The sequence below is a fragment of the Ambystoma mexicanum genome, chromosome 11 (genome assembly GCF_040938575.1).
Source record: "Ambystoma mexicanum isolate Mex_15411 chromosome 11, UKY_AmexF1_1, whole genome shotgun sequence".
Lineage (NCBI taxonomy): Eukaryota > Metazoa > Chordata > Amphibia > Caudata > Ambystomatidae > Ambystoma > Ambystoma mexicanum.
This window is the reverse complement of record NC_090934.1, coordinates 1275471087-1275493811: the sequence shown is the minus strand read 5'-3', so window position 1 is coordinate 1275493811 and position 22725 is coordinate 1275471087. Positions and strand designations below refer to the sequence as shown.

Genomic DNA, 22725 nt, shown 5'->3' with positions numbered 1-22725 from the left:
ACAAGAAGAAAATACAAATGGTTATCTACCTCTGATAAAAATCAAACTCAAGACTGCCTCCCTCACCCACGAGTGCCTCAATTATAAGACAGAATCTGCAAAAAAACATCCTCCAGACCGACGAGAATAGCTAACTCTAACTGCCTCCAGGTTCCACGATTTAGACTTTCCACTATTGGGGGACATAGCTTCCCAGTCAAGGCTGCACAACTATGGAACTCCCGACCTCCAAGTATTAGAGCCCCCCAGCCTTAAGCCAAATTCAGACAGATTTTGACCAACTGGCTAAAAGAAAACGAAATATAAATCCAAACCAACACCCTCCCCTCACTCTGCTTCCTATCCTTTGCCTATGGACTCACCTACTCTGCACCAGTCCACTTGGACAACTCTCCTAAGGTACTGCGTCTACCTTATTCTATGCCACCTAAACCACGTAACCCACATTGTACATATTGATATGCCACTGTCTACTCTGTCCTGTACCTCATGCACTATTGTAATTTCTATGCACTCGCTTGTGATTATGTAATTTACTCTGGATATATTGATGTGTTATATATGTCGGCCTGCTTGGCCATGTAACTAAATTGAACATATCCTTTCTGCTGCTCCCGGGTCTGGTGCGCATTATAAATAATAAACTAAACTAAATTAAACTAAATCTGCAGTGGGGGTGGTTGGTTCATTCAACTCCTGCGCCTCAGCGCTGTGGACCCTGTCACAGAACTGTATGCAAAGTTATGTTATATTATTAGTTGCATAGCTCTCAACCATTTGTGTCGCAAAGGCGAGTGAAAACACCCGATTTTATTTTTGGCGGGTGAGAGGCCCATTGAAATGAATGGGCGTGCAGGAGGCACGGCCGGTGAGTCAGCTATTTACAAGGCGGGTGACACCCGCCAAAAGCGTGTGAGTTGAGAGCTATGTTAGAGTTGTTGAAATGTGATATTTCAGCATAAATACAACTGGCAAGGTACTTTCCGGTGACATCATTTGGCTGTACTGCTTAGTAAATGCAACTCTATTTTCATTACTGGTGGCAACAAGTAGTCATTCCTTGAGTCTGGTTCTGCAAAATAAGTATTCAGCTATGTGATGATGTGTTTAAAAAAAAAGAACAAATGGAATGTTATCTATCACTTTCTCAAGCATTTACACAAAATATAACATCCAACAAACACATTAGCCCTCCATAAGAAGCATTTTTCTGTACAGTCGTGAATTGATGCGATTCACGAATGATGGTTTGAGGCTTGAGGGACACTTTTTTTAGGCGAGGGGTGTGCCACTTTCATTTGGATGTCCGACCCTGACAGGGTTGCACTTCTACTTCTGATTACAAAAACCTATAATTATGCAGCAGCAATACGCATTTGCTATAAGCTATAGGAGAATGTGCTTTAGACAATATTTATAATACGTAAATAAAGTGATTTTGACTACTTAGCTGCTACTTACTACTTTAAAATACATCTTGGTGAAGCCAGCTTTTGTCTATACTGCAATTATTTGACAACGGGGAGATGGAAGGGGGATGTGCAACATAAGTATATGGCGTATCACCCTGAACTCTAGCCATATTGTCTTGAAAATATCTTGAGCTCAACCGTGGACTCCTGAGGAAGATGGTCTAGTAATAATAATCAAGAGAAGCTGACATTTCAAGATGGCCGCAATAGTGTACACTAAACGTTTGTATAATATCAATAAAGTTTATTGAAGAAGCCCGAAGCCGGTTCCGGAAGCTGCTATCCCGGAAGCAAGAGAGCCGAAGCAGTGGCACTGGTTCCCTGTGTGTGTGTGTGTGTCATTCCCTTCCCCTGTCTGTTCTCCCTGCTCCCTTTGACCCCCCTCTCGCCCAGGCCAGTGCTGCTCCTCGGCCCGGCAGCATCATGATGTTCCTGTCATTTGACTTCCTGGACGATGTGCGGCGCATGAACAAGCGGCAGGTGAGAGAGTTGTAGACCAAACCCCTTCAGTGGCGCAGTCCGCGATCCTTAAGAAATAATGAGAGGCATTTTTGTAGGAATCGAGGTAAAAAGTCTCTCCAGTGAAATGTGCAACACATTAAAGTCATATGCTTCCCAATGAAAGAAGAGCTTGCTTACGACTTATGTGCTGTGAAAAGGCTGGTGTTCAGATGGTCCGTTAAATGCAGATAAAGGTTTTGGCTAGGCGCCAGAGTACATTAACGGGTAGGGTCTCCACTTGGGTGTGAACTCGGGTTTTGATTGCAATTATCTGTCACTGTTAGACCGGATCTTGTAGGTATTAGTCCATACTTCCCAGCCAAAACATTATTGAGGTAGTACAGCACGGAGTGCTCCAATAAGATTTTGTAGTGGGCACATTCATTATAAGATACATGTTAACCTCTTCGAATTTTTAGAGCGCGCAATCAGCCAGGGTGCATCGTGGCGCTGTTACAAATAAAAACATTTGTCTGGTTACAGAGAGGAAAGGTTGAACGGAATACAAGGAATTTTGTTTTACAGTCTAGGCATACAAAGTATTGTGTTTTGCAAGGCATTATGTTTACAGTAGCGTTTTTTAGTTACATTACAGACATCGGAGCGTTTGAGGTACAGATCAGGTAGGGGGTGGAGAGCGCAAGTTAAGTAAAGAGCGTTGTTTTGAGGGATTTACGAAAGGAGAGCATGGATGGTTCGGCTCTGAGAGAGTTGGGGAGGTCATTCCAGAGCTTGGGAGCTATGTGTGGGAAGCCAATGCCTCCAGCTTTAGCTCTTCTTATGGTGGGAACTTGGAGTTGGTTGTCATATTGGCTTCTTATCGGACGGAGCGAAGATTTCCTGTTTATGGTTTCTGATAAGTATGCCGGAGCAGTGTGATTGATACATTTGTGTGTGAGGTTGAGTATTTTGAAATTGATTCTTTCCTTCACTGGAAGCCAGTGAGCATTTCTTCGGGCCTGTGATACATGGTCATAGTTGGGGATGTGCAGAGCAGCGCGGAGTGCATTGTTTTGCACTATTTGGAGCTTTTTTAGATTTTTAGAAGATGTGCTGGATAAGAGGGTGTTGCAGTAGTCTAGTCTGGCTGCTATGGTGGCTCTGGCGATGGAGAGGCAGTTGGGCGTGGTGAGGTAGGGTTTTATGGCATAGATGAGTTTGGTGGTGAGTGCGGATGAAGAGGAGATGGGGCGGACTTGTCTCGACATGGAGAGTGTGGCATCCAAGTAGACTCCTAGGGTCTTAACGGCAGAGGAGATCGGTATGTTGATGTTGTCAACGGTCATGTGTGAATAGTCTTGGCTGAGCTTGGAAAGAATTTCGCTGGGTGCCAGGATGATGATCTCGGTTTTGTCGCAGTTAAGGCAAAGAACATTGATAGCCATCCAGGTTTGGATTGTGGAGTAGATGTTGAGGAGAGCTTCTGTGTCTTTGGCATAGTCTCCAGTGAGTTGGAGGAGGACTTGTGTGTCATCGGCATAGTTGGTGTAGGCTATGCCGAGAGCGTCCAGTAAGTCAAAGAGGGGTTTAGTGAAGAGGTTGTAGAGGGTCGGTCCAGTGCAGGAGCCCTGTGGGACTCCACAGCTTATGGTGGTAGGGGGAGCTTTGGCCTGGTCAGAGTAGACTTTCAATGCCCTGCCTTTTAGAAATAACGTGATCCATGTGGTTGCTTTGTGGGAGAAGTGGGCTGCATTGGAAAGGTGAGATGTGAGGATGTCATGGTCAACTAGGTCGAATGCTGCAGAGAGATCGAGTAGAAGGAGGAGAGCAGGTTTGCCTGTGTCCATTATTTTGGTGATTTGATTCTTCAAATCTAGAAGGGCAGTTTCAGTCCCATGTCCTTTGCGGAATCCCGATTGCCTTCTGCCTAGGATAGCATAGGTTTCACGGTACTGCTGGATTTGGTTATGGGCGGCTTTATCTAGGATTTTGAGGAGGAAGGGGACGGTGGTGATGGGACGATAGTAGTTAGGGAAGGTTGGGTCTAGGGAGGATTTTTTTAAGAGCGGGCGGACCCAGCCTTCTTTTAGACATTTGGGTACGGTTCCTGAGAAGGAGGCATTGATGAATGCTGTGATGATGGGGGTGAAGGAGGCTTTTGAACACTCTTTAATGATGGTGGGCGGCAGATGTCCCCTTTGCAGGTTCAGGGTTTGATGTTTTTGAGTGGGGTGGAGACTTCTAACTCTGACTTCTCTAAAGGCAAAGAGGGGTATTTCCGGGTGGGGGTAAAGGGGGGCGTGGGGATAGTGTTGAGTGCATTATGTTGGGATGCAATTTTGTTGTGGAGCGTTTGACTTTGCTAAGGAGGGCTGTCTGGATGCCTGTGCACCAAGTTTCATCCTTAATGATTTTGTCAGGCTGGACTCGGGGGTAGTGAGTTCTTTGAATATGGAGAATATTTCTCTAGATTTGGAGCTGGCTTTGGTATTTCTCTGATTATATGATTAGGATTTTGCTTTGAATATGGCATTTTTGTAGGTCTGTGCAATGTCTGTGAACTCGTTGAGAGAGGATTGGTTGGGTGTCAATTGCCAGTTGGATAGGGCTTTCCGTTTTTGATTCGCAGGGCAGATAGTTCTTCTGAGAACCAGGAGTTGGAATGCATGGATTTTTTTGGCTTTTTATTTTCTTCCAGGGGGGCAATAGAATCAATGGCTTGGGCGAGGGCATTGTTGTAGATGTTGGCGAGAGAGGTAGGATCTTGTTTAAATGGATGTTTGAGTTCAGGGATATCAAGAAGCGGGGCGAGGTTGGTGGCAGTGAGTTTTTTTTTTTTAGCTTCTGACTTTAGCGGGGCGGGGGCAAGAGTGATGGTTTTACGAGTGGGTGTGGTAGAGATGGAGAACTGGATGAGATAGTGATCTGTCCAAGGAAGGGCTAAAATAGAGGTGATGGTCGATGAGCAGTTATGATCTGCTATTCAGTCGATGGACCGTCCTTTGCAGTGAGTCGGGCTGGTGATTTTTTGTTTGAACCCCATGCGGGAGAGATCCTTGGCTAAGTGTGCGGCAGTCTTATCCTTAGGATCATCTAGGCCATGGTTAAGGTCACCAAGTAAAATGGTTTTGGTCGAGTGTTTCAGATTGCTGCCTATGATTTGGAGGATTTGCTTTTGGTAGTCGGGGGGAGAGCCTGGTGGTTTATATGTGACTAAAAGGTTAATGGTGCAGTTAGGGGAGAGAGCTAGTTTGGCATAAAGAAGGTCGGTGTTGCTGTCCCATTGTTGGTCACGCAGCCTAATGGAGAGGGAATTTTTATAGATGAGGGCAACGCCCCCACCTTTGGAGGTTTTGTGGTCCTGTCTGAGGATGGTGTAGTCCTCGGGGAGGGCGAGATGTATGGATGGGTTGGAGGCCTCATGGAGCCATGTTTCAGATATGGCTAGTTTGTCTAGTTTGTGGCTGGTGGTGAGGTCATTGATTTTAATAGCATGGGCATGAATGGAGTGTGCATTAATTTGTGCGCATTTTAGGGTGGGTTTGGCGGGTGGAGGATCATGATCGCTGGTGTTCATGATGGGCGAGGTGATGGTGGCATGAGTTAGTGAGGGAGGTTGTGGTGTGAGTTTGGGTGAGGGGAGATGTGGGATCTGTGCGTGTACAGGTGGGAGTGTGTGTGAGAAAGTAGTATGGGTGTGATAGCTAAGCTTCAGGTTCCTGCTGTGAGTGGATGGTGGAGAGTTGCGGAGTGAGAGGGATGGCTTGGTGCAGGTTCTTAGTCTGTGCCTCCTAAGAAGGAGTCCAGGTGGGTTAGAGGCGCTGTGGAGAAGTGTGTGGTGTTGTGGATGAGGTGGAATTCATGATGAGTGGTGGCGGTTTGTGGTCTGGGTGAGTGGGGAGCAAGCTGAAGGTGGCGCAGGGAGAGCGAGCGAAGAGGAATAGGAAGGGAGAAGGAAAGGCAGAGGTGCTTGCTGTAAGGTGGGTGGCTGAAGAATGCATTTGAGGTCAAATGATGTTTGATGCTTGTGTGATTGGTTGGGCGGGTCCGCTGGGGCAGGCAATGCTGACACAATCAGGGTGCTGCTAGGGCAGGCAATGCTGACACAATCAGGGTGCTGCTAGGGCAGGCAATGCTGACACAATCGGGGTGCTGCTAGGGCAGGCAATGCTGACACAATCGGGGTGCTGCTAGGGCAGGCAATGCTGACACAATCGGGTTGCCGCTAGGGCAGGCAATGCTGACACAATCAGGGTGCTGCTAGGACAGGCAGTGCACAGTTGCTGATTATACACAAAGGCTATGGGGGTGGTCTGAAGTGGTAAGCTTAGGCCCGTTATGGCCGTGATAGTTCATTATAGTTCCAGGGGGCTGGCGTACTTACGGGCTGGGTTCAGAGAATAAGTCGTGCAGGGATCCTGGCCGACGGCCCGTACGGCATTAGACAGGCATAGGACAGGCCCTTTTACTCGGCCCTTCTAAGAGAAGCTTCCGTGCTCCGGTATCCGCCTATCGGTGGTGGTGGTGGGCAGAAATAGTGCGCCACAACCAATCCGAAGCTAGGAGAGGCTGATCAGGCAACTGCACTAGACAGTGCTACGAAGGACGTGGCGGCCATTGACCGTGTTGATGGCAATGGCGGCGCTGGGCTAAATCAGTTGGGGCAAGGATATAAGGGTATTCATATATCTTGATACTGCACAGCTGCCTTGCAAGGTGCAGATGATGAATTTAGAACAAGGTGGGCAGCAATGCGGATGTTGACGGCGAGACTCACTGGTGCAGTTCAGATGGTTTCCTGCAGATCCCCATTTGCTGGGAAGGTCTCGTGGCGCTGGAGAGGAGGCTCCTGCCTGCCTCTCCCGATGTGGCTGCAGCTGTAGATCGTGCTGTGATAAGTTTCCTCCTGTGGTTCTAGATGTACTACTGAGTGGAACACATCTGAGGAGCTCTGTGTGTCTGAAAGCAAATAACTGGCACTTGGTGTCTGTTTCTTATTTTTGTTAGGAGTATTTGTTACTCTCTATTTTTCTGTTTTTGGAGTATTTGTCTATTTTTAGGGAGTACAAGTGTCTGACACACCCTTATCTGTAGGGCTGGCAGCACATGTTGTGTTTCTCTCATTTGGAAGATGTGTGTAGGGTGATTTAGTTGAGGGTATTTGTTCTTCCAATAGGGAATTTGTTTTAGGTTTCTGGCATTGGATATATTTTTTATTTATATTGTGCGCATACTCAAGTGTTCCAGAGTGCGACCAAGCAAAGGGAGGGGGGAACAGAGGAGGACAAAAATAATGATCTTACTAGGCCCATTGACTTTAAGAACGCGCAAGTGCATGGAAAAGGGAAAAGGGGGAAAGTGCGTGCAAGGGGGAGAAGTGGAAAGTGCAGAACAGAGGAGAGAAAAGAATAAAGTGAAATAATAAATGCAGTGAAAAGGTAGTGCAGCCAGCAAGTGGCAAGTGTATGATTAGTCAGATAGGGTATATCTGATAAGTGCCGAAGAAGAGTGGGGAACTGTATAGGTACAGATGCCAGTACAGATGCAAGTGCCAGGGGTGGCCTGGAGACAGTGCAGGAGGGAGGCAGGGTGAGCAGGTACCTGGGCCCGAGGGACGTAGGGTGGCCAGGTGCACGGGGCCTTGACAGAGAAGCAGATCAACTGGGGAGAAGAGGGGCAAAGGCAGCATTAAAAAGGAAGGTCTTGAGGTGCTTCCGGAACTGGAGATGGTTCTCCTCAAGTTTCAAGGTGGTCGGGAGGTTGTTCCAAAGGGAGGCCCCAGCCGAAGACCGAGATCTGCCCCCAGCTTGTTTATTTGAAAAACGACTGACCCTGGGGGAGTTAAACATAGAGGAGCGAAGGGCTTGAGAGGGGAGGAATTTACTGAGGGGATTGTTGAAGGTGTTTTGGACCCAGGCCCCAGAAAGCCTTGTGGACAATGCAGAGGGTTTTAAATGTAATCCTTGCATCCACTGGGAGCCAACGAAGGGATTTCAAAGCTGGAGAGGTACGATCCCAGGGCATGAGGCCAAGGACAAGTTTCGCAGTTCTGTTCTGGATTAGTTGTAAAGGGCGGAGAGTGGAGGCAGGTAGTTTTAGAAAGAGGCTGTTACAGTAGTCCAACCTAGAGAACCTGGGCGATGAAAGTTCCTATGTTTCAGTAGGCAGCAGGTGGTACAGGTGGAGATTATTGATTTTCAGGGATCGCAATACAGTAGTGTTAGTGAGTGGACTTTAAGATATGGGGTTGTGGGCAGACAATAGTGGATGTTTGATTTAAGTGCTTTCAGCTCTTCTTTCAAATGGATTTGTTTTATGCGGAGAACATTTTATGAATGTGAGAATGTAAATGTGCACGTACCAAAATCTAGGCTCTAGTCCCAAGTTCCCATATAGAATATCTTGAACACCTAGATGAAATACTGAAAAAGCCATAGATCTGTTCCATTTTACTTTATGTATCTTAAAGGTAATTTATCCATTTCATGTTCTTTGTTCATCACCAACATGCCACTAAAGCAAATGTCAGGGTACCTTTATAGACAATAAAAACAAAGGATGGAGTTATTAGTATGTTTTGCCTAGGGACGGACACATTGTTATGATCCTCATAAGAAGACTGTTCAAAATGTTGTTACTGGAGCAGATTGGACAAAAGCTAGCGATGCAGATAAGGTGGTGCATACACATACCTCTTGTTCTGATTTTTGCTTATCAAATTCAAATCAAAAACTCACTTTATTCGGCAGCTAAGCCATAAAGGCTGCAGCAAAGGAAAGAACAGTAACATAACGCACAACCCATACATTTATTTCAGATGACCTAAAAACAATAGCACATTTAAAAAAAAAAAAAAAATGTTCAGGGCAGTTACACAAGATACAAAGAAATTGCTTTGTTCCTTTGCAGCATCCGACACATAATCTTAATTTACGTGGAAACTGGATCGATCTTGGGGTTATGGGAGGCCTAAATTGAGGGGTAAAAATGCTAAAAACAATAAAAAAAAATGCAACTTTAGAATTGGCTATTTTAAACTTTGGCAGGTAATTGGGCCATCTCTGGATGGGACCTTGCAAGTTCTCACTTTGTACTTCCCAAGCAGAGGTTAAATGCATTACTTGCGTTGGCCGACCTATTGAGGCTGAGAGTTCGTTTATCATGGGAGTGAGATTCATTAATGCCCTTGCCCTCCTCAGCCATGACTGGTGGATGTATTTGGCGACATAGTTCTCAATGTTCAAATCACCTGTTCTTTTACAGTAGGTAATTGCCTCTTCCGTCCATCGAATGCCTGCATGCCTGAATATTGAGAATAGATATTTGGATCTAAGATATTTAGATTCTGTGCAGAATACCAAGAAGTGGAGAGTTGATTCCTCCTGACCCCCGCAGTTCAGGCACTCTGGACCAGCTGAACTACCAGTTACGCGTAAAGATTTCTAACCTCTGACTATTAATACAAAAGTCAATATTGAGGGTGTGTGCAAATCGCAGCTTAATGATGTCCAGCTTCATAACCAAAGTCTTGTTTGGTCCTTAAGTAATACGTTTGCAGCATGCTTCTACCATGTAACAGCTTGAAGCCTCAATACCAGCACTTTTGACCAGCTCCTTCGAGTTTGTGGGCATGTTCTCTGGGGACTCCCACAAGTCGCCCAGGTTCATTTCCAACACGTGTTTCAGCCAGCGGAGGGAACTTGGACATGAGGGAAAACCTCTCTATATTTTAACAAACTCTGGAGTGGTTCATATTCTTTTCCAACAGAATGTGTTTCAGGCTAATGGTGTGTTCTATGGGGCAAAGATCGCATTCCAAGTGCATGCTAGCATTTGTAGCACCCTTCGGCTGCATGAGTAGCGATTTTGAAGAATTTATTTTTGATTATTGCTAGCAAGTTCACCATTGTATGCCATATTTCTGCTCCATATAGGGAGAAGGAAAGGGCTTGCAGTCTGTAGATCTGGATTTATTGCACCCCCATGGCTTCAGAGGAATCTCCTTATCCCACGGCTGTATTTTTCTAGTGACCTTTGTTACCTGGTGGGACCAGAGGCTGTTCTCAGAGAACCTAGTGCCTAAATAGTAGTCGCTAAACTGCCTGTTCTAAATTGGTACCGGTGAACTTTTGTGCGCTTGGATAGTCTGTGCCTGAAAACCATGGTCTTTGTTTTATCGTTATTTAGCACAAGGCATAGCTCTCCACGTTTCCTAGTGAAAGTAGCTAAGGTATTGCTAAGACCCATCTGGGAAGTGGCAAGTAGTACAGCGGCATCGGCAAAGAGTAGTGCCGTGAACTTGTCCTTGTCCATTTTAGGAGGATCTAGGCAACACACAACCATCTCTTCCAATAATTTCATTTCTGTAAATGCAAAAAAGGAGTGTGGGCAGTACACACCCTTGCCATACTCCTGTCTGGGACTCTTGGTCTTGGTGAGCTCCCCACTGAGACCCCATCTCACTGTCGCATTGTTTCCGGTGTATAGCAGCTGAATTGCGGCCAGCAATTCCCACGGGATGTTGTTTTTGGCCAGCATTTTCCAAAGCTGCTGTCTAGGTATGCAGTCAAAAGCGGTCCTAAGATCTACAAAGACTGTGTATATCTTGGCTCTACAGAGGATGGTGTACCTTTCCAATATCAAGTCAAGCCGGAAGCTTTGGTTGATGATAGAAATTCCTTGCTGGAGCCCAGCTTGGAATTGACTTGGGATACCAGACGATTCTACCCATGCCTGCAAGCGCCCCAATGATTCTTTGATGAACATTTTGCCAGTCGCATCTATCAAAGAAATTGGTCGGTAGTTCCCAGGTAGATTTCTTCCGCCCTTCTTGAAGTTAGGAACGATTTCTGCTTCGTGCCATGTCTCAGGAACTGTTCCTTGGTTAATAGCTGCATTAAAGTCATGGCACAGCACCAGGCCCCAAATCATTTCATCCTTGTAGAAATCTACTGAGATTCTGTCCGGATTATCTAGTGCCTCACACTGACGTTAGGCAGTTTACCAACATATGGGTGAAACGAAGATTTGGAGGAGTTGTTGGAAAAAGCAGAGTAACTGAGAGAACCTTGTTGCTTGTATAGTGCTTAGCACTGCGGTCATGTCATTTGAAAGCGTCGAGGTTAAAGAGAAGAGGGTGAGGTCTTTAGTTGTGATTTGAAAGGTCAAGAAACAGTTTTACCTAGAGATTAGTCCTTTTTGTGGCCTTTTAATTGATTCATGTAGCAGGCAAATCGGTTTTAGCTAAACTTTTCCTTTGAAAGGCCGCCATTGGCTACATTTGAGTTCTGATCTGATGTTTTGGTTGTGTTTTGACTGTAGCTTGTTTAGTGTGGTTCTGCACAACCTGAATCTTGCAAATGTGTGCTAAGATTAAATCTGGTCTGGAGACCATGGCAGTGGTCCGTTCTAGCAAGCATGGTACTGTTGCACATGGTGCTCTTCTATGGTGGTACGGGGGTGGGGGGTGAGATTAGTTTTTTGTTTAGGTTTTCTAGCTAGAAAGCCGTTGATGAGGCAACATTGTGGGGAATCACAGGTCCAATGAAAGGTGACTTTGTGTTCACTTACGAATGGGTGAGGCAGTGCTGGGTAGGATGCAGTGTAAATAATAAGGAATGGGGAGGCTGCTTTTAGTTATTGGTGAGAGTTGAACCTCATATTTTGGACCGTGACACCAACAAAGAAGATGGTCGTTTTGAGGCAATTGGTTTCAAGGTGGATGGTTTTCAGTTACAATTCAGCAGAGTAGATTTAATTATCATTGGCATATATTTGTTGATGATACAGCAAAAGCTATGAACTTGTTACTTACTGAACACATTACTTTAAAAAAATGTTTTTAAATGTCTTTATTAGTTTTCAAAACAATCCACACACAGCACCTAAACCAGTGCATAAAAAAAACGTTGCCCCATTAGTCTCGCAATTCTACAACATCCTTCCTCTACTTGTGATCATCTCGACTTCCGCACCATCGGAGTAGCTGTCTGTTTCGGTTTCCTCCCGACCAGAGCCTGACAGTGATGCAACCAAATGTTGCCAAGCTGTAAGTATCTCCCCCTCTTTTTTTTTTTATCCCACCCTACCCACCGCCTCCCTCCACACCACTGTTTCAGCATCCGTCCATTTCAGGAGCTCCCGCCACCAGGCTTCTGCGTTTGGTCTCCCACTCACCTTCCAGCTCGCAGCTATCTTGCACTTGGCAAGAATGTAAGCCAGCTCTTTAAGTTTGCTCACATGCTTAAGTTTGCACGGTCTCGAAAATCCCCCTACCATACACGCCCACAGAGAGTCCACTTACAGTTTAACGCCTTTATTAGCAAGGAGGTGTGCTACTTTAGCTATCTCCGGGCACGCCCAGAACATGTCATACCAGCATCCGCCTCCCCGCATTTCGGGCATCTCTGTATAGTGGCATTTGTAAACGTAGCTATTTTTTGGGAGGGTCATAAATGCCCTGTGTGTAATGTACAGCTGATTTGTCCATTTCTTGACACCTTCTTATGGTATCTCTGCATCCTCGCCCATCGCCAGTTGTCTCCCCACTTTCCTCTTCCCAATCTCGCCGTATGTGCATCATTTCCTTCCCGACTTTAGACATTATTTAATAAATTCAGAAAATCTCATGGCCTCCTTCTGACACCGCCTGAAACATTTCTTTAGCTGCATTTGGCTGCTGGGTCAGTTCTACCTCTGACCACGTCCTTAATGAACAGATTACTTGATAATGAAAGCAACTTAATCGGGTAGTTTTGCAAGGAACTTTTTCTTCTCTTTGGCCATAAATGGGGTGGCGTTTGCTGCCACCTCATGTTACCCCTTGTGTGTATTTGTTATAAATATAATGTATTATTTTGAGAGCCATTTTTTCAAAATGTTTTTGCCACCTTGAGGGTAAACATATATTTTTAACACAAGGGGTGATCAATCGTCTTCTTGATTTAGTCTAAATGTCACAGGTCCACACACACAATTGCCTAATTTAAGAGTACTGCGATAATTGCAGAAATATATTACTGACCCTTGATGAGCAGCATATCTGATGGTCTACTGTGTGAAATGCAGCAGAGAGGGTCTAGCAAGATGAGTACTACTCAATCACTTCAGTAACCCCTTTTCGTAAGACTCTTACTGGAGGTATGGCTTTTATATACTTTTGTGTGCCGAGTATGACGATTTTTGTTTATTACATCCGATCTGCATAAAAGAGACAAAGCATGTGGGACACAGCAACCGTTTTGTGCATGAGGCGTTCACTCCTTGGATTGCTCCATGTACTAAGTGGCTAGTATTTGCTTAAATATACTGTTGAACAAAGCACTGTTTTCTTGTGTTTCGTTTGACACTATATTTGAGCAAGCACGACTATCTCGGCGCACAGGTCCCTGTGCCCGTGGTGGCTGCAGCCAACAGGGTACGCCAAAAAAGGGCAAGTGGGGGGAATGGCTGGGCACCACAACTCTCAAAATCGATATCCATGTTGATGCCAATTTATAGGCGTCCTCCAGTAACCTGAATCACTCTCTATTGGCATAATGGCACCAGAGCGATACTCTAATGATTACATCACTAGAACTGGGGACGCCTTCATGTAGTAGAAACTGCTGCAAGATGAACCTAATCATATCGTCAGTACAAAATGCAAACGATGAGACGAGTTGAATATAAATCTTCATTGTGGGCATCTTTTATTGGTGCATTTGTCGTATTCGCTTGGCTGGGGTCACAGACAATAGCTACACCAAGGCTGATTTTTAAAACCTGACCATTGAAGGGAAATGTCCCCCTATTCTATTCATCAAAACGTTCTTCAAAGTTTGTCCAACAAAAAGCAATGCCGTTTTCTGGTCATACAATGCAGATTATAAAAAAAAGGGACCTGTGCCCAGGTGCCATGCTGAACCCATTATGCTGAAGTGTCCAGCTTTGCCAAGCCGGAGCGGGAAAATGTAATAAATCCCTGCCACTGCATTTGGTTTACATCACTAGCAGTACATGAGGACTCCAATCAGTGAAATCTGCTGTGATGAAATGTAACAATTGGAGGCATCATTTTAAGTGTAGGAACGCCAGGTACGTAGAGTTTGAGACCCGATTTAGCAATACCAAAGGACAAAAGTAGAGCTCACTCGCAATATATCGCATTCCTATCTAACTGATCACCCTGGGTGGGTGAATCTAAATCCACGCTAGCCAATGCCAGTGAGATTTCTCAAATTGCAGTCTGTGATGTGATACGTTCTCACCAACAGAATATTGACACATGATGTACAATTTTTATTAAAATAAATATAGTTGGGTTCTTTCTCAGTGACTTTTGATGTTCTCATCAGTTACATTTGTATTGCTCTTGATTCGAGGTTTTTACGTTTCCGAGAATGTACGGGTTTTGGTTGCATTTACGACATCGTTTTATGGCTGTTAAATTCCCCCAAGTGTGTGTTTTTCATTCGATCTTTACAGAATTCACCCTCCCTCCCCCAATGATGCTGTATTTCATATTCAGACTTAGTGTAGTTTTTGTGATTTATGTTGGCCAGAATATACATTTTCAGATTCCGTCTAATGCCATGCTTTGTAGCCTGTTGTGCCGTTACAGAGCATATGCAACTACTGTACATTCCTGCAGCGTTTTCTGCTGTCTTTCTGAATTCCATGCCATGCGACAATTTGTTCTTTTATTGCTTCTGAGACAATGAGCCACTTGCTTTACCCCTGGGGTTGGGCATTTCTGTCTTGCTAATCATCCAGGATATCAGGTTACCCAGCGTTTGTACTTTGCACTGTGCATTTATCTTTACAGTACTGCTTCATATCTATTTTTTATTAAGACATCCTTTTGCATACGAAGTAATTACCTGCTACTTAGTAGCAGGGTTTTGTAACTTGCAACAATTATTAACTTCTTGCCTTGCATGCTATGTTTAGTGATCTTCCCTCCACTTATTTTATAACTGGGCATTTCAACTTGCAACAGTCATCCTCCTTCTCTATGATATAATTTCTCTCTGCTGCATGAACCAATTCTCTTACGGCTCCGTCCAGGGCCTCTTCCCTCGTTCCACTCTTTCAGCAACTCATTGCTTTTGACTATCATCGAGGTGTAGGGCGCATGGGTTTGCCTGTTTACCTGCACAGTAGGGACCTCTGGAGATTTCCCCCTTGCTCATGCTGTTGTCTACCTTGCCATTTGCACAAGTCGGTGCCTCCTGTGAACCTTCTGCCAAATAATTGTCATTTACAGATGCCCATTAAGTGCCAAGAGCCCAATACTCAGTTTCCTAGGCCCCAAACAAGTGGCACAATTGGCATATGTGCATGATCCGCTATCTCACTTTACTCTAACTCGCAGCTCATAGGCAACACATTGCTGCTGCAGAGTCTGGGCCTAGTCTTTCTTTTACTCCCCTTTGTAGTTCACAGATATGATATGCTGCAATTGTTAAGTCTGCTAGTCTGCAGACTGTCTGCATCCAATTTCGGGCTCTTGCCCACCAACTTGTGCTGATCCTCTAGGGCCTGCTGTTAGTGCCAAGAAAGAGCCTCCCGTTTGATGGTGGTAAGGTTGAAGGTGGTGTGGCATACTGAGGATGAGAGCGGGTCTCCCCAACACCATTCTATTTGTCTGCCGTAGTAGCACTGCACATACATACCCACTCTTGTTTAATGGATGCTTGACATTAACGTACAACCTATTTCTCAATCTGGAAAATGATGTTCATCTTGCTGCCCACAAGTTGTACATTCAAGCCTGGTTTCTCACCACACCTGTTGCTTCTTCGTGGGTTCTATGTTCTCTCTGCATCAGATCGACTCTTCCTTCTCTCACCCCTCATCCATATATAACCCTGCAGTGCACCTTTGCCTATTAAGTTGATGGATGGAAACGCCTCCCTTTCTTAGCCTTTCTCTAGATAATTAAGTACAAAGTTGCCTGTTAACCCTGACATTGCCTTGTTTCTCAAGCTTGTGCAACTTTGAGTACATTTGCTGTGTACACATAGTCTCTCATGTTGTGGTTTGTTAGATTATCTCCCATACTTGGCATCTCCTGTACTCGGAGTGTGAAGTCTTTCATGTAGCCCAAGTACAGCACCTTAAGGAAGAGTCCTGGTGTGAGCCCTGATGGCTAGTTCAAAATGGGTTTCTTGCAACCGCTTGTCTGTTGGTGTGATCTGAAGAGTGCATTCTTTTCTGAGAGCCCTTATGAGTGAGCATAGAAGCTGACCAGCTGCTTACACTTGAGTATGCGCCTGCACAGTAATCCATTATACATAAGGGATCTTTCCTACATGTACCCTCGTTTTATAAATTGCGGATCCAGGAAGAGCAGTTTTGACCCTTTAGAAAATGTACTTGTGTTCTTCGGCAAGAAGGAAAAAACGTAACCTACGTAATGGGCTTGATGGCATAGTAAAAATCTAGATCATGATTGCACTTCAAACATGAAATCCCATAATATAAAATATGAAGGTGTTTTCATCATTGTTGCTATCGAAGGTATGACTGGTATGTCTTTTTAAAATCAAAATAAAGTTCTTGAATAGGTTTGAAACTTAATGAAAATGTAGGACATCTTGTCATTTTAGTTACTGCGTGCCTAGACTCAAAAGCCTTGTGAATCGCTAACCTTCCCTTCCTGGTGAAGGTCTCTGAAATCATCATATCCTTACAGCTACATGGATAAACGGGTCTGTTCTGTCAACTAAAGGTCTCTCCAGCTGAAGCATAGAAACGCATGCCATATCATGAATTAAGGGGGATTTAGGTCTTCTGGACATGCTGAACCTCTCGGCAGACTTGGATGCAATCGACTACACGACTCTATTGGCTGTGCCAACTTCTTTCTTGACTGGTATGTCTTCTACCTACAGGACAGACACTAACTTGTCCACGTCGTAGTATCCATATTGATATGCTGCATGATCCATGGGAAAGCCTCCCACGACTCAATCTTTTCCAGTCATCTTTGAGCTATTCATGGACATGTATTGAAATAATTATTTGAACAGGAGCTTAAAGCAGCTCCTGGGTGTCCGACATCACCCAGTAATCGGGGGACGGGGGGCTAGTGATTAGTAACCAGGAGCTGGTACATAGCGAGTTGCAAATTTAACTTCTCATGGGATGCACACTATAACATATATCTGTTTTAAATGTCCAGCATACTTCCCAACATGCTACAAACCTGAAATTTGCCATGTGGGTAGGTTCCACGGTGCAGACAATGTAAAAAGTACATTTTCTGGATGTATTTATTTTTTTAACGGTCTGCAATGACCCCTACCATATGGCTCTTCGCCCCATAGTTCTGCCATAGTTCTACATTCATTGTTCCTAAACTATCCACACTATTATCATTCTAGCTGAGATTAGTGGCCTCACTTTTGAAGTCATGCAGGTGAAATAATACAGCGCTTTTGTAGTAATGCTGGTGGCAGGAAACGGTGCATGTCTCTTCAATAGTGTCCACAATGACGACGACGCATTGTGGCAAATCGCTCATGATAATTACAGAAACTTAATTTCCCACTGAAGTTGATGAATGTATGCCATCTCAACAGTACAACGCTTGCATGCCTCAGCCGTACACGTACAGGTATGGCACTTCAAGTTTGCCAGTTTCAGCCCTAAATGTACAACACTTATGTTGAGTTCGGTGCTGCCTCGGCTTAGATCCGGACACCAGTAAATTTCCTGCACAATCTCAACGCTCCAACTCAAAGTAGCTGGAACCGATTTACTGGATTCATACTTTTCTCATGGTCCGCTTTATGTGGCTTGCTCCAGGGTTGGAAACAAAAACAATTTGTTCACACTAGGTCCTACCGGAAAGACTAGCAATATTGTGTACAAAGAAGCATTGGTTTAGTTAATTAAATAAACTTCAAACTAGGACTGAAGTAGGAATTAACGTGCAACGCAAGGGTACACCTGCTAGTTTTACATATGACTCATTGTGCATGAAATATCTTCGTGTCCCAATGCATCGGTTATACAATTTGTCACATAATGTATGTTTGTATGTCACCAGCTGGCCTGTGGAGTCAAAAGTAGAGCCTGATCGATGTTGAAGGCAGGCCCCCCTCCTCCCCCCCCCGACATGTTAAGTCAAATTGTTAATCGGTTACCAACTGTTATTGTGAGCTCCTATGTAAGGGTTTCCCAAATTGAGGTGGGGATGCCAAACACTTAATCAATTTCCCCTTGGTTATCAATTGACATCTGCGTGAAACACATGTTGACTCCTATTTCAGATATATTCTGGCAAAGACGGCAAAGAGACCGGCTGTTGTGCGGTGCATCTCAATACATTTTACAAGCTTTACCACAGAAGTCTGCACCTTGAGTTCATGGGTCATGTTTTGGAAAGCCAAAGCATCCCAGTGTATCATGCAGTCCGTCCACACAAAATGCTGGTAATCGTGCCACACATTAAGGAGCACTATCAATGCAGATAACCAACACAGAATCCCGCTTAAGGCCTTGAATTCAGGAGGTGGTTGAGGATGTCTGAGTTCAGATGCTTGATTGGCTCTCTTGCAAACCAAAAACTGCTCTAGTTGCATGACAATATCTGACATGAGCTTCCTTTTGAAACGTTGGTGGCCTCATCCAACTGTAGGGATAATTGACTGGATTTAACCATGATATCAATTGTGTATTGATATCCAAGGACAGGTAGGCTATGCAGTGGCAATCTGTCTCTGACAGTAGAATTGTTTTGCATTTATTTTCTGCACTGCCACTAAGCATTACCCAGTTCACTGCAAGTATTGCTGGGGAAAAAAATCAGTTTCTCAGCATCTGCATGCATGCCTCATTCCATTCGGGAGATGCCAGTCTATTCCTGGTTCTAACTATATAATCTCTGATTTTTAATCCCAGGGTTACCTATTCTAAATCCATGACTACATATTTCCAGGACGATGAGTTACAACAAGGGCTGGACCATATCTACTGGAATAGGGCCTGTATGCAATCAGTAAAAGGCTTTTTGTTTTTGCCTAGATAGTATGCAATGTGATAAGCTTTCAAAGCGTGTGGTCATGGAAGCAGCATTTTAATTTAGCTTTTTTTTTTTTTTTGGCAAAAGGCTGACTGCTTTTTTGTTACCGATCACCATGTTTTGTTTTCAAATGACTCCTTAGTTTTGTCGGCTTGAAGCATTTGTTTGCTATAATTATGCATAATGAGGCCTAATTTTTCCACCAACTGCAAATCGGTGTAAACCTAAAGTCCAAGTGTATTTGTATTTTCACTTTTTTGTCTGTATGCAGCTCTCCTGCTTTTTGTTTCACCCCTACCATCTTTGGTTACTAGGAAACTATCCATCCTAAACAAAGTCCCAATCTGAAAATCGTCTGAGCCCCAATATTGGTGTGCATGCTGTGTTATAGCTATTTATAGAGTGTGCAAACTGCACCATATGTTTTTTTTCCCTCCAAGTTTAGGTGCTGTTATTGAAAGGCCTGACCGTACATACATACAGTACATTTCGGAGAATGAACTGGGATCTATGGTTCAGAGTGGTACCCAGACCTTTAATCTTGACCTCCATGATACTGGTGCAGAGGGAGAAAGGCAAGTAGGTAAAGCATAGTGTTTTAAAATGACTGTTACACCAGAAGCCAGTGAAGATGATTAATTATCAACTGAGATAAATATTGGTTGAGACCGAAAATTACTCATTGCAGCATTCTGGAGAATTGCTGGCCGTTACACCAGTAATCCGTCATTCCAAGCAGCAGAGAATTGCCTTAAACCAAATGAGATTGAATTAATGCTGTAGCTGTTTAAATAATAGCGGCATGGATCAGAAAGGGACACATTGATAAAGCACTTCTAAATAATATAAACAGGAGGATGATACATATTTGAGATGAGCACTCATCGAAAGTTTTGAATATAGTTTCACTCACATTTTTCACAACATCTTTGAGGCTAGAACATGGACTTAAATCAGGAGGCCAAAAGGTGTATCTCCATAGCTCCAGACCACCCCCCACCACTTCTGTTTTCTCTATTTTAAGATGCAGGTAATTGCTATTCATTTAAGCCACTAACGCCATTAAGAGTTTAGAAACAAATCACAATTGTGACTAATGCTAGGCTAAGCATCGGTCGCACAGGAAATAAACGTATAAAGACCAAACAAAATGGTTTTTTTTAACAAAATGTTTACATTTTAAATATGAAAACTTTTAAAATACGGCACTTGTAAGAATTGAAAAAATGCACGACTATAAAAAAGCTTAGCCATAGCCCAGCGATTTTGAAAGATGAGTGCCACGGTAGGTTGTGGGAAAGCAGACAACATGAAGGTGCACTTTTACTCACCAGTCTCAAATTAAATTTCACTTTTATATGCAGTTGACGTGGTCCTCTCAGATTATACCGCCATGAGCTTGCAAAGATCCCTGACCATGTTGGGTGATTACCTTAATGACCTTGGATTACACATCAACATCCCTAAATCTAAGGTCTTGATTATGAATAGGTGTAAGCCTTTGTCTGGGAGACCTAATTTTTGTTGGCATTTGGAGGGACAAAGAAGATGGTGTCTGAGTTTAACTATTTGGGGATACTATTCAAAGAGAAGGCATCAGTGGGTTCGGTTAACCAGTCTTTGGAGTTAAGTTATTGCAGCGGCATCCCAACTCGGAGTCTTTGACAAAAAGTATGGTCGGTTTTCTCTAGCCCCAGTGATTAAAATGTACAAACAAATATTGTTCCCTAGGTTGAGAGGTAGAGGAGAACATGCTGTGGTCAAAAGTAGATGCAACTATCTGGAATCTCTCTCTCACTCACATATATATTCCCCTAAACTTTAAGACATGTAATCATAGACTGTGCCTGTCCTGAAGTAATGTTCGATTAGAAAAAGGCCTGTTTTTATTTGGGATCACTTGTGGTGGACTCTGCTCTTAGAACCTAGTGAGCAACTTGTGAATGCTGTGAATAATTTTGAGCAAGATTTGTTTTAAACAACTAATTGTGTATCTTGTAAACTGAAATATTTTGAATGGATATCTTTTTGTTTATGCATACAAATTGCTTGTAATCGTGTTTTTATGGATGTGTACAACTTTTACTGGATAAAGCTAAATCACACAATTAACACAATTAAAAAGACTGGCTGCCTTGAAGGATGCTAGCCATGTGAGCATTCAATGCTCTTTATTCACTGGACATGAGAAAGGGAATGCTTCAAGTACCTTTTAAAGCCCTGGCTAGGATTTCTCTGGAGCCTTTACAATTCTCCATCCTTTCTCATTGATTATTGTTGTGTGTGCTCCCCAACTGTAGCGTAGATTGTGCTGCATGACCCTGTAAGGCCTTTTCCAAGTGACCCCAACATAGTTTAAAAGTTCTGTGCCTGATCTTTTCCCCTGTCACAACACCCAACCTGAAACCTAACGCAAGTACACCCAAAGCACTCATGCAATATCATACCTCAACACCACATGATGGTTACTAACCAAAACTGCACACTCTGTGACTAGTTCTTCCGAACTGAAGCTGCCAACAGCACATCAAAGCTCTTGTTGTTCTCCCTGTCAATCCCACTAACAACCTCCCACCCTCCTTCCATTGCAGAACTGCCATAGCGCCAAGAGTCTGCAAGTGGCAGCAGTGCGCAGTACAATACTACATAATATTAAAAGCCAATCATTTCCTGGGCCAAATTCTACACCAGTGCTCTTGACTCTTGTTGGTGCAACTACTGCTGGGAAATGTCTACTGGTTTAGCTAGAAAGGTTCAGACAATTGGTGTTACAGTGATTTAAAAAAAAAAAGTGAGGGGTGGTGATGCAAACTATGAGGGCAGGTAAATACATGCATTCATGCATACTTGACCGTAAATTGTGCCGAAGAGGACACACACTCTGGACTGTTTTTTATTAAAATAAACGTAGGCAGCCTCACTTTACCTAAACTATGGGTGATGCCTACCTATCTTAATTATTAAGGTGCTTGTTGGTCAGTCGTGAATGTCCAAAGAAACAGGTAAAGGTCCAAAACTACCTTAACTGACGCTAGTACTGATAGAAACTAACATAAGGTAGGAGAGTGACTCCCTTCTCCCTGGGGTACTGCTAGTACCAGTCCTTTTAATATTTGATCCGCAAATAGTCTGTGACTTCTCGTGTCTACTTCTTCAGTTCAACATGTGGGATGCTGAATTTTCTGTTTCTTGAATCCTTTTTGGCTTCTCCTTAGTCAAGTTAAGATTTTGTTTTTGGCTTCTGTATTTAAGCTCTGAGTCATACCTTCTTTTTCTTCAGTAGTATATTGTTCTTGTACAGGATAACACTTTATTTTCCCCCGTTTCCAGAGTATTGTCTTACACTGACTCTTACTGTCCGACTTCTTTTCAGACTGTTCCTGAATTGGTAGCTTTTGCATTTTTTTATGAGTTAACTCGTCACAGTGGAAGAAGTAAATCAGTTAACAGTGTATGAGACTATTTCTTTTATTTGTCTTTGTATCCCTCTAATTTCATTTCATATTGTATACTGTGGCGAGTTAACTGATGGTCATAATAATGTGGCTTCAAGTTTAACTCTTCCAAATTCTTAACTCTGTGTTTATAAAGATTCCTGTGAGTGTTCCTGCACATCCCGGTTACCATCCCTCTTCAAGGAGACTGTTTTCGGGAGGTTTCTGTCTCAGTGTTTCATTCTCTTTGTGTCTCTGCAATGCTGTTGTCTTCTTCCTGACGTTCGCGTCTACGTGCCATCTCTCTCTCGCTCCTCTTCTCATTGTCTGACTGGCTTCATGGACACACTGTTCCTTGGTGCTCTGC

The 22725-nt window shown here is 43.8% G+C and overlaps 1 protein-coding gene across 1 annotated transcript in view; it reads left to right on the top strand.

Annotated features, from left to right (window-relative positions):
* Positions 1 to 1735: 1735 nt before the first annotated feature.
* The window catches only part of SEC11A (SEC11 homolog A, signal peptidase complex subunit), a 238851-nt gene continuing 217861 nt past the window's right edge, over positions 1736 to 22725 (top strand). The window contains exon 1 of the mRNA XM_069624750.1: positions 1736 to 1952. Within this exon, the coding sequence (XP_069480851.1) occupies positions 1896 to 1952 (57 nt within the window). The 5' untranslated portion in view covers positions 1736 to 1895. The remainder of the gene's footprint in view (positions 1953 to 22725) is intronic.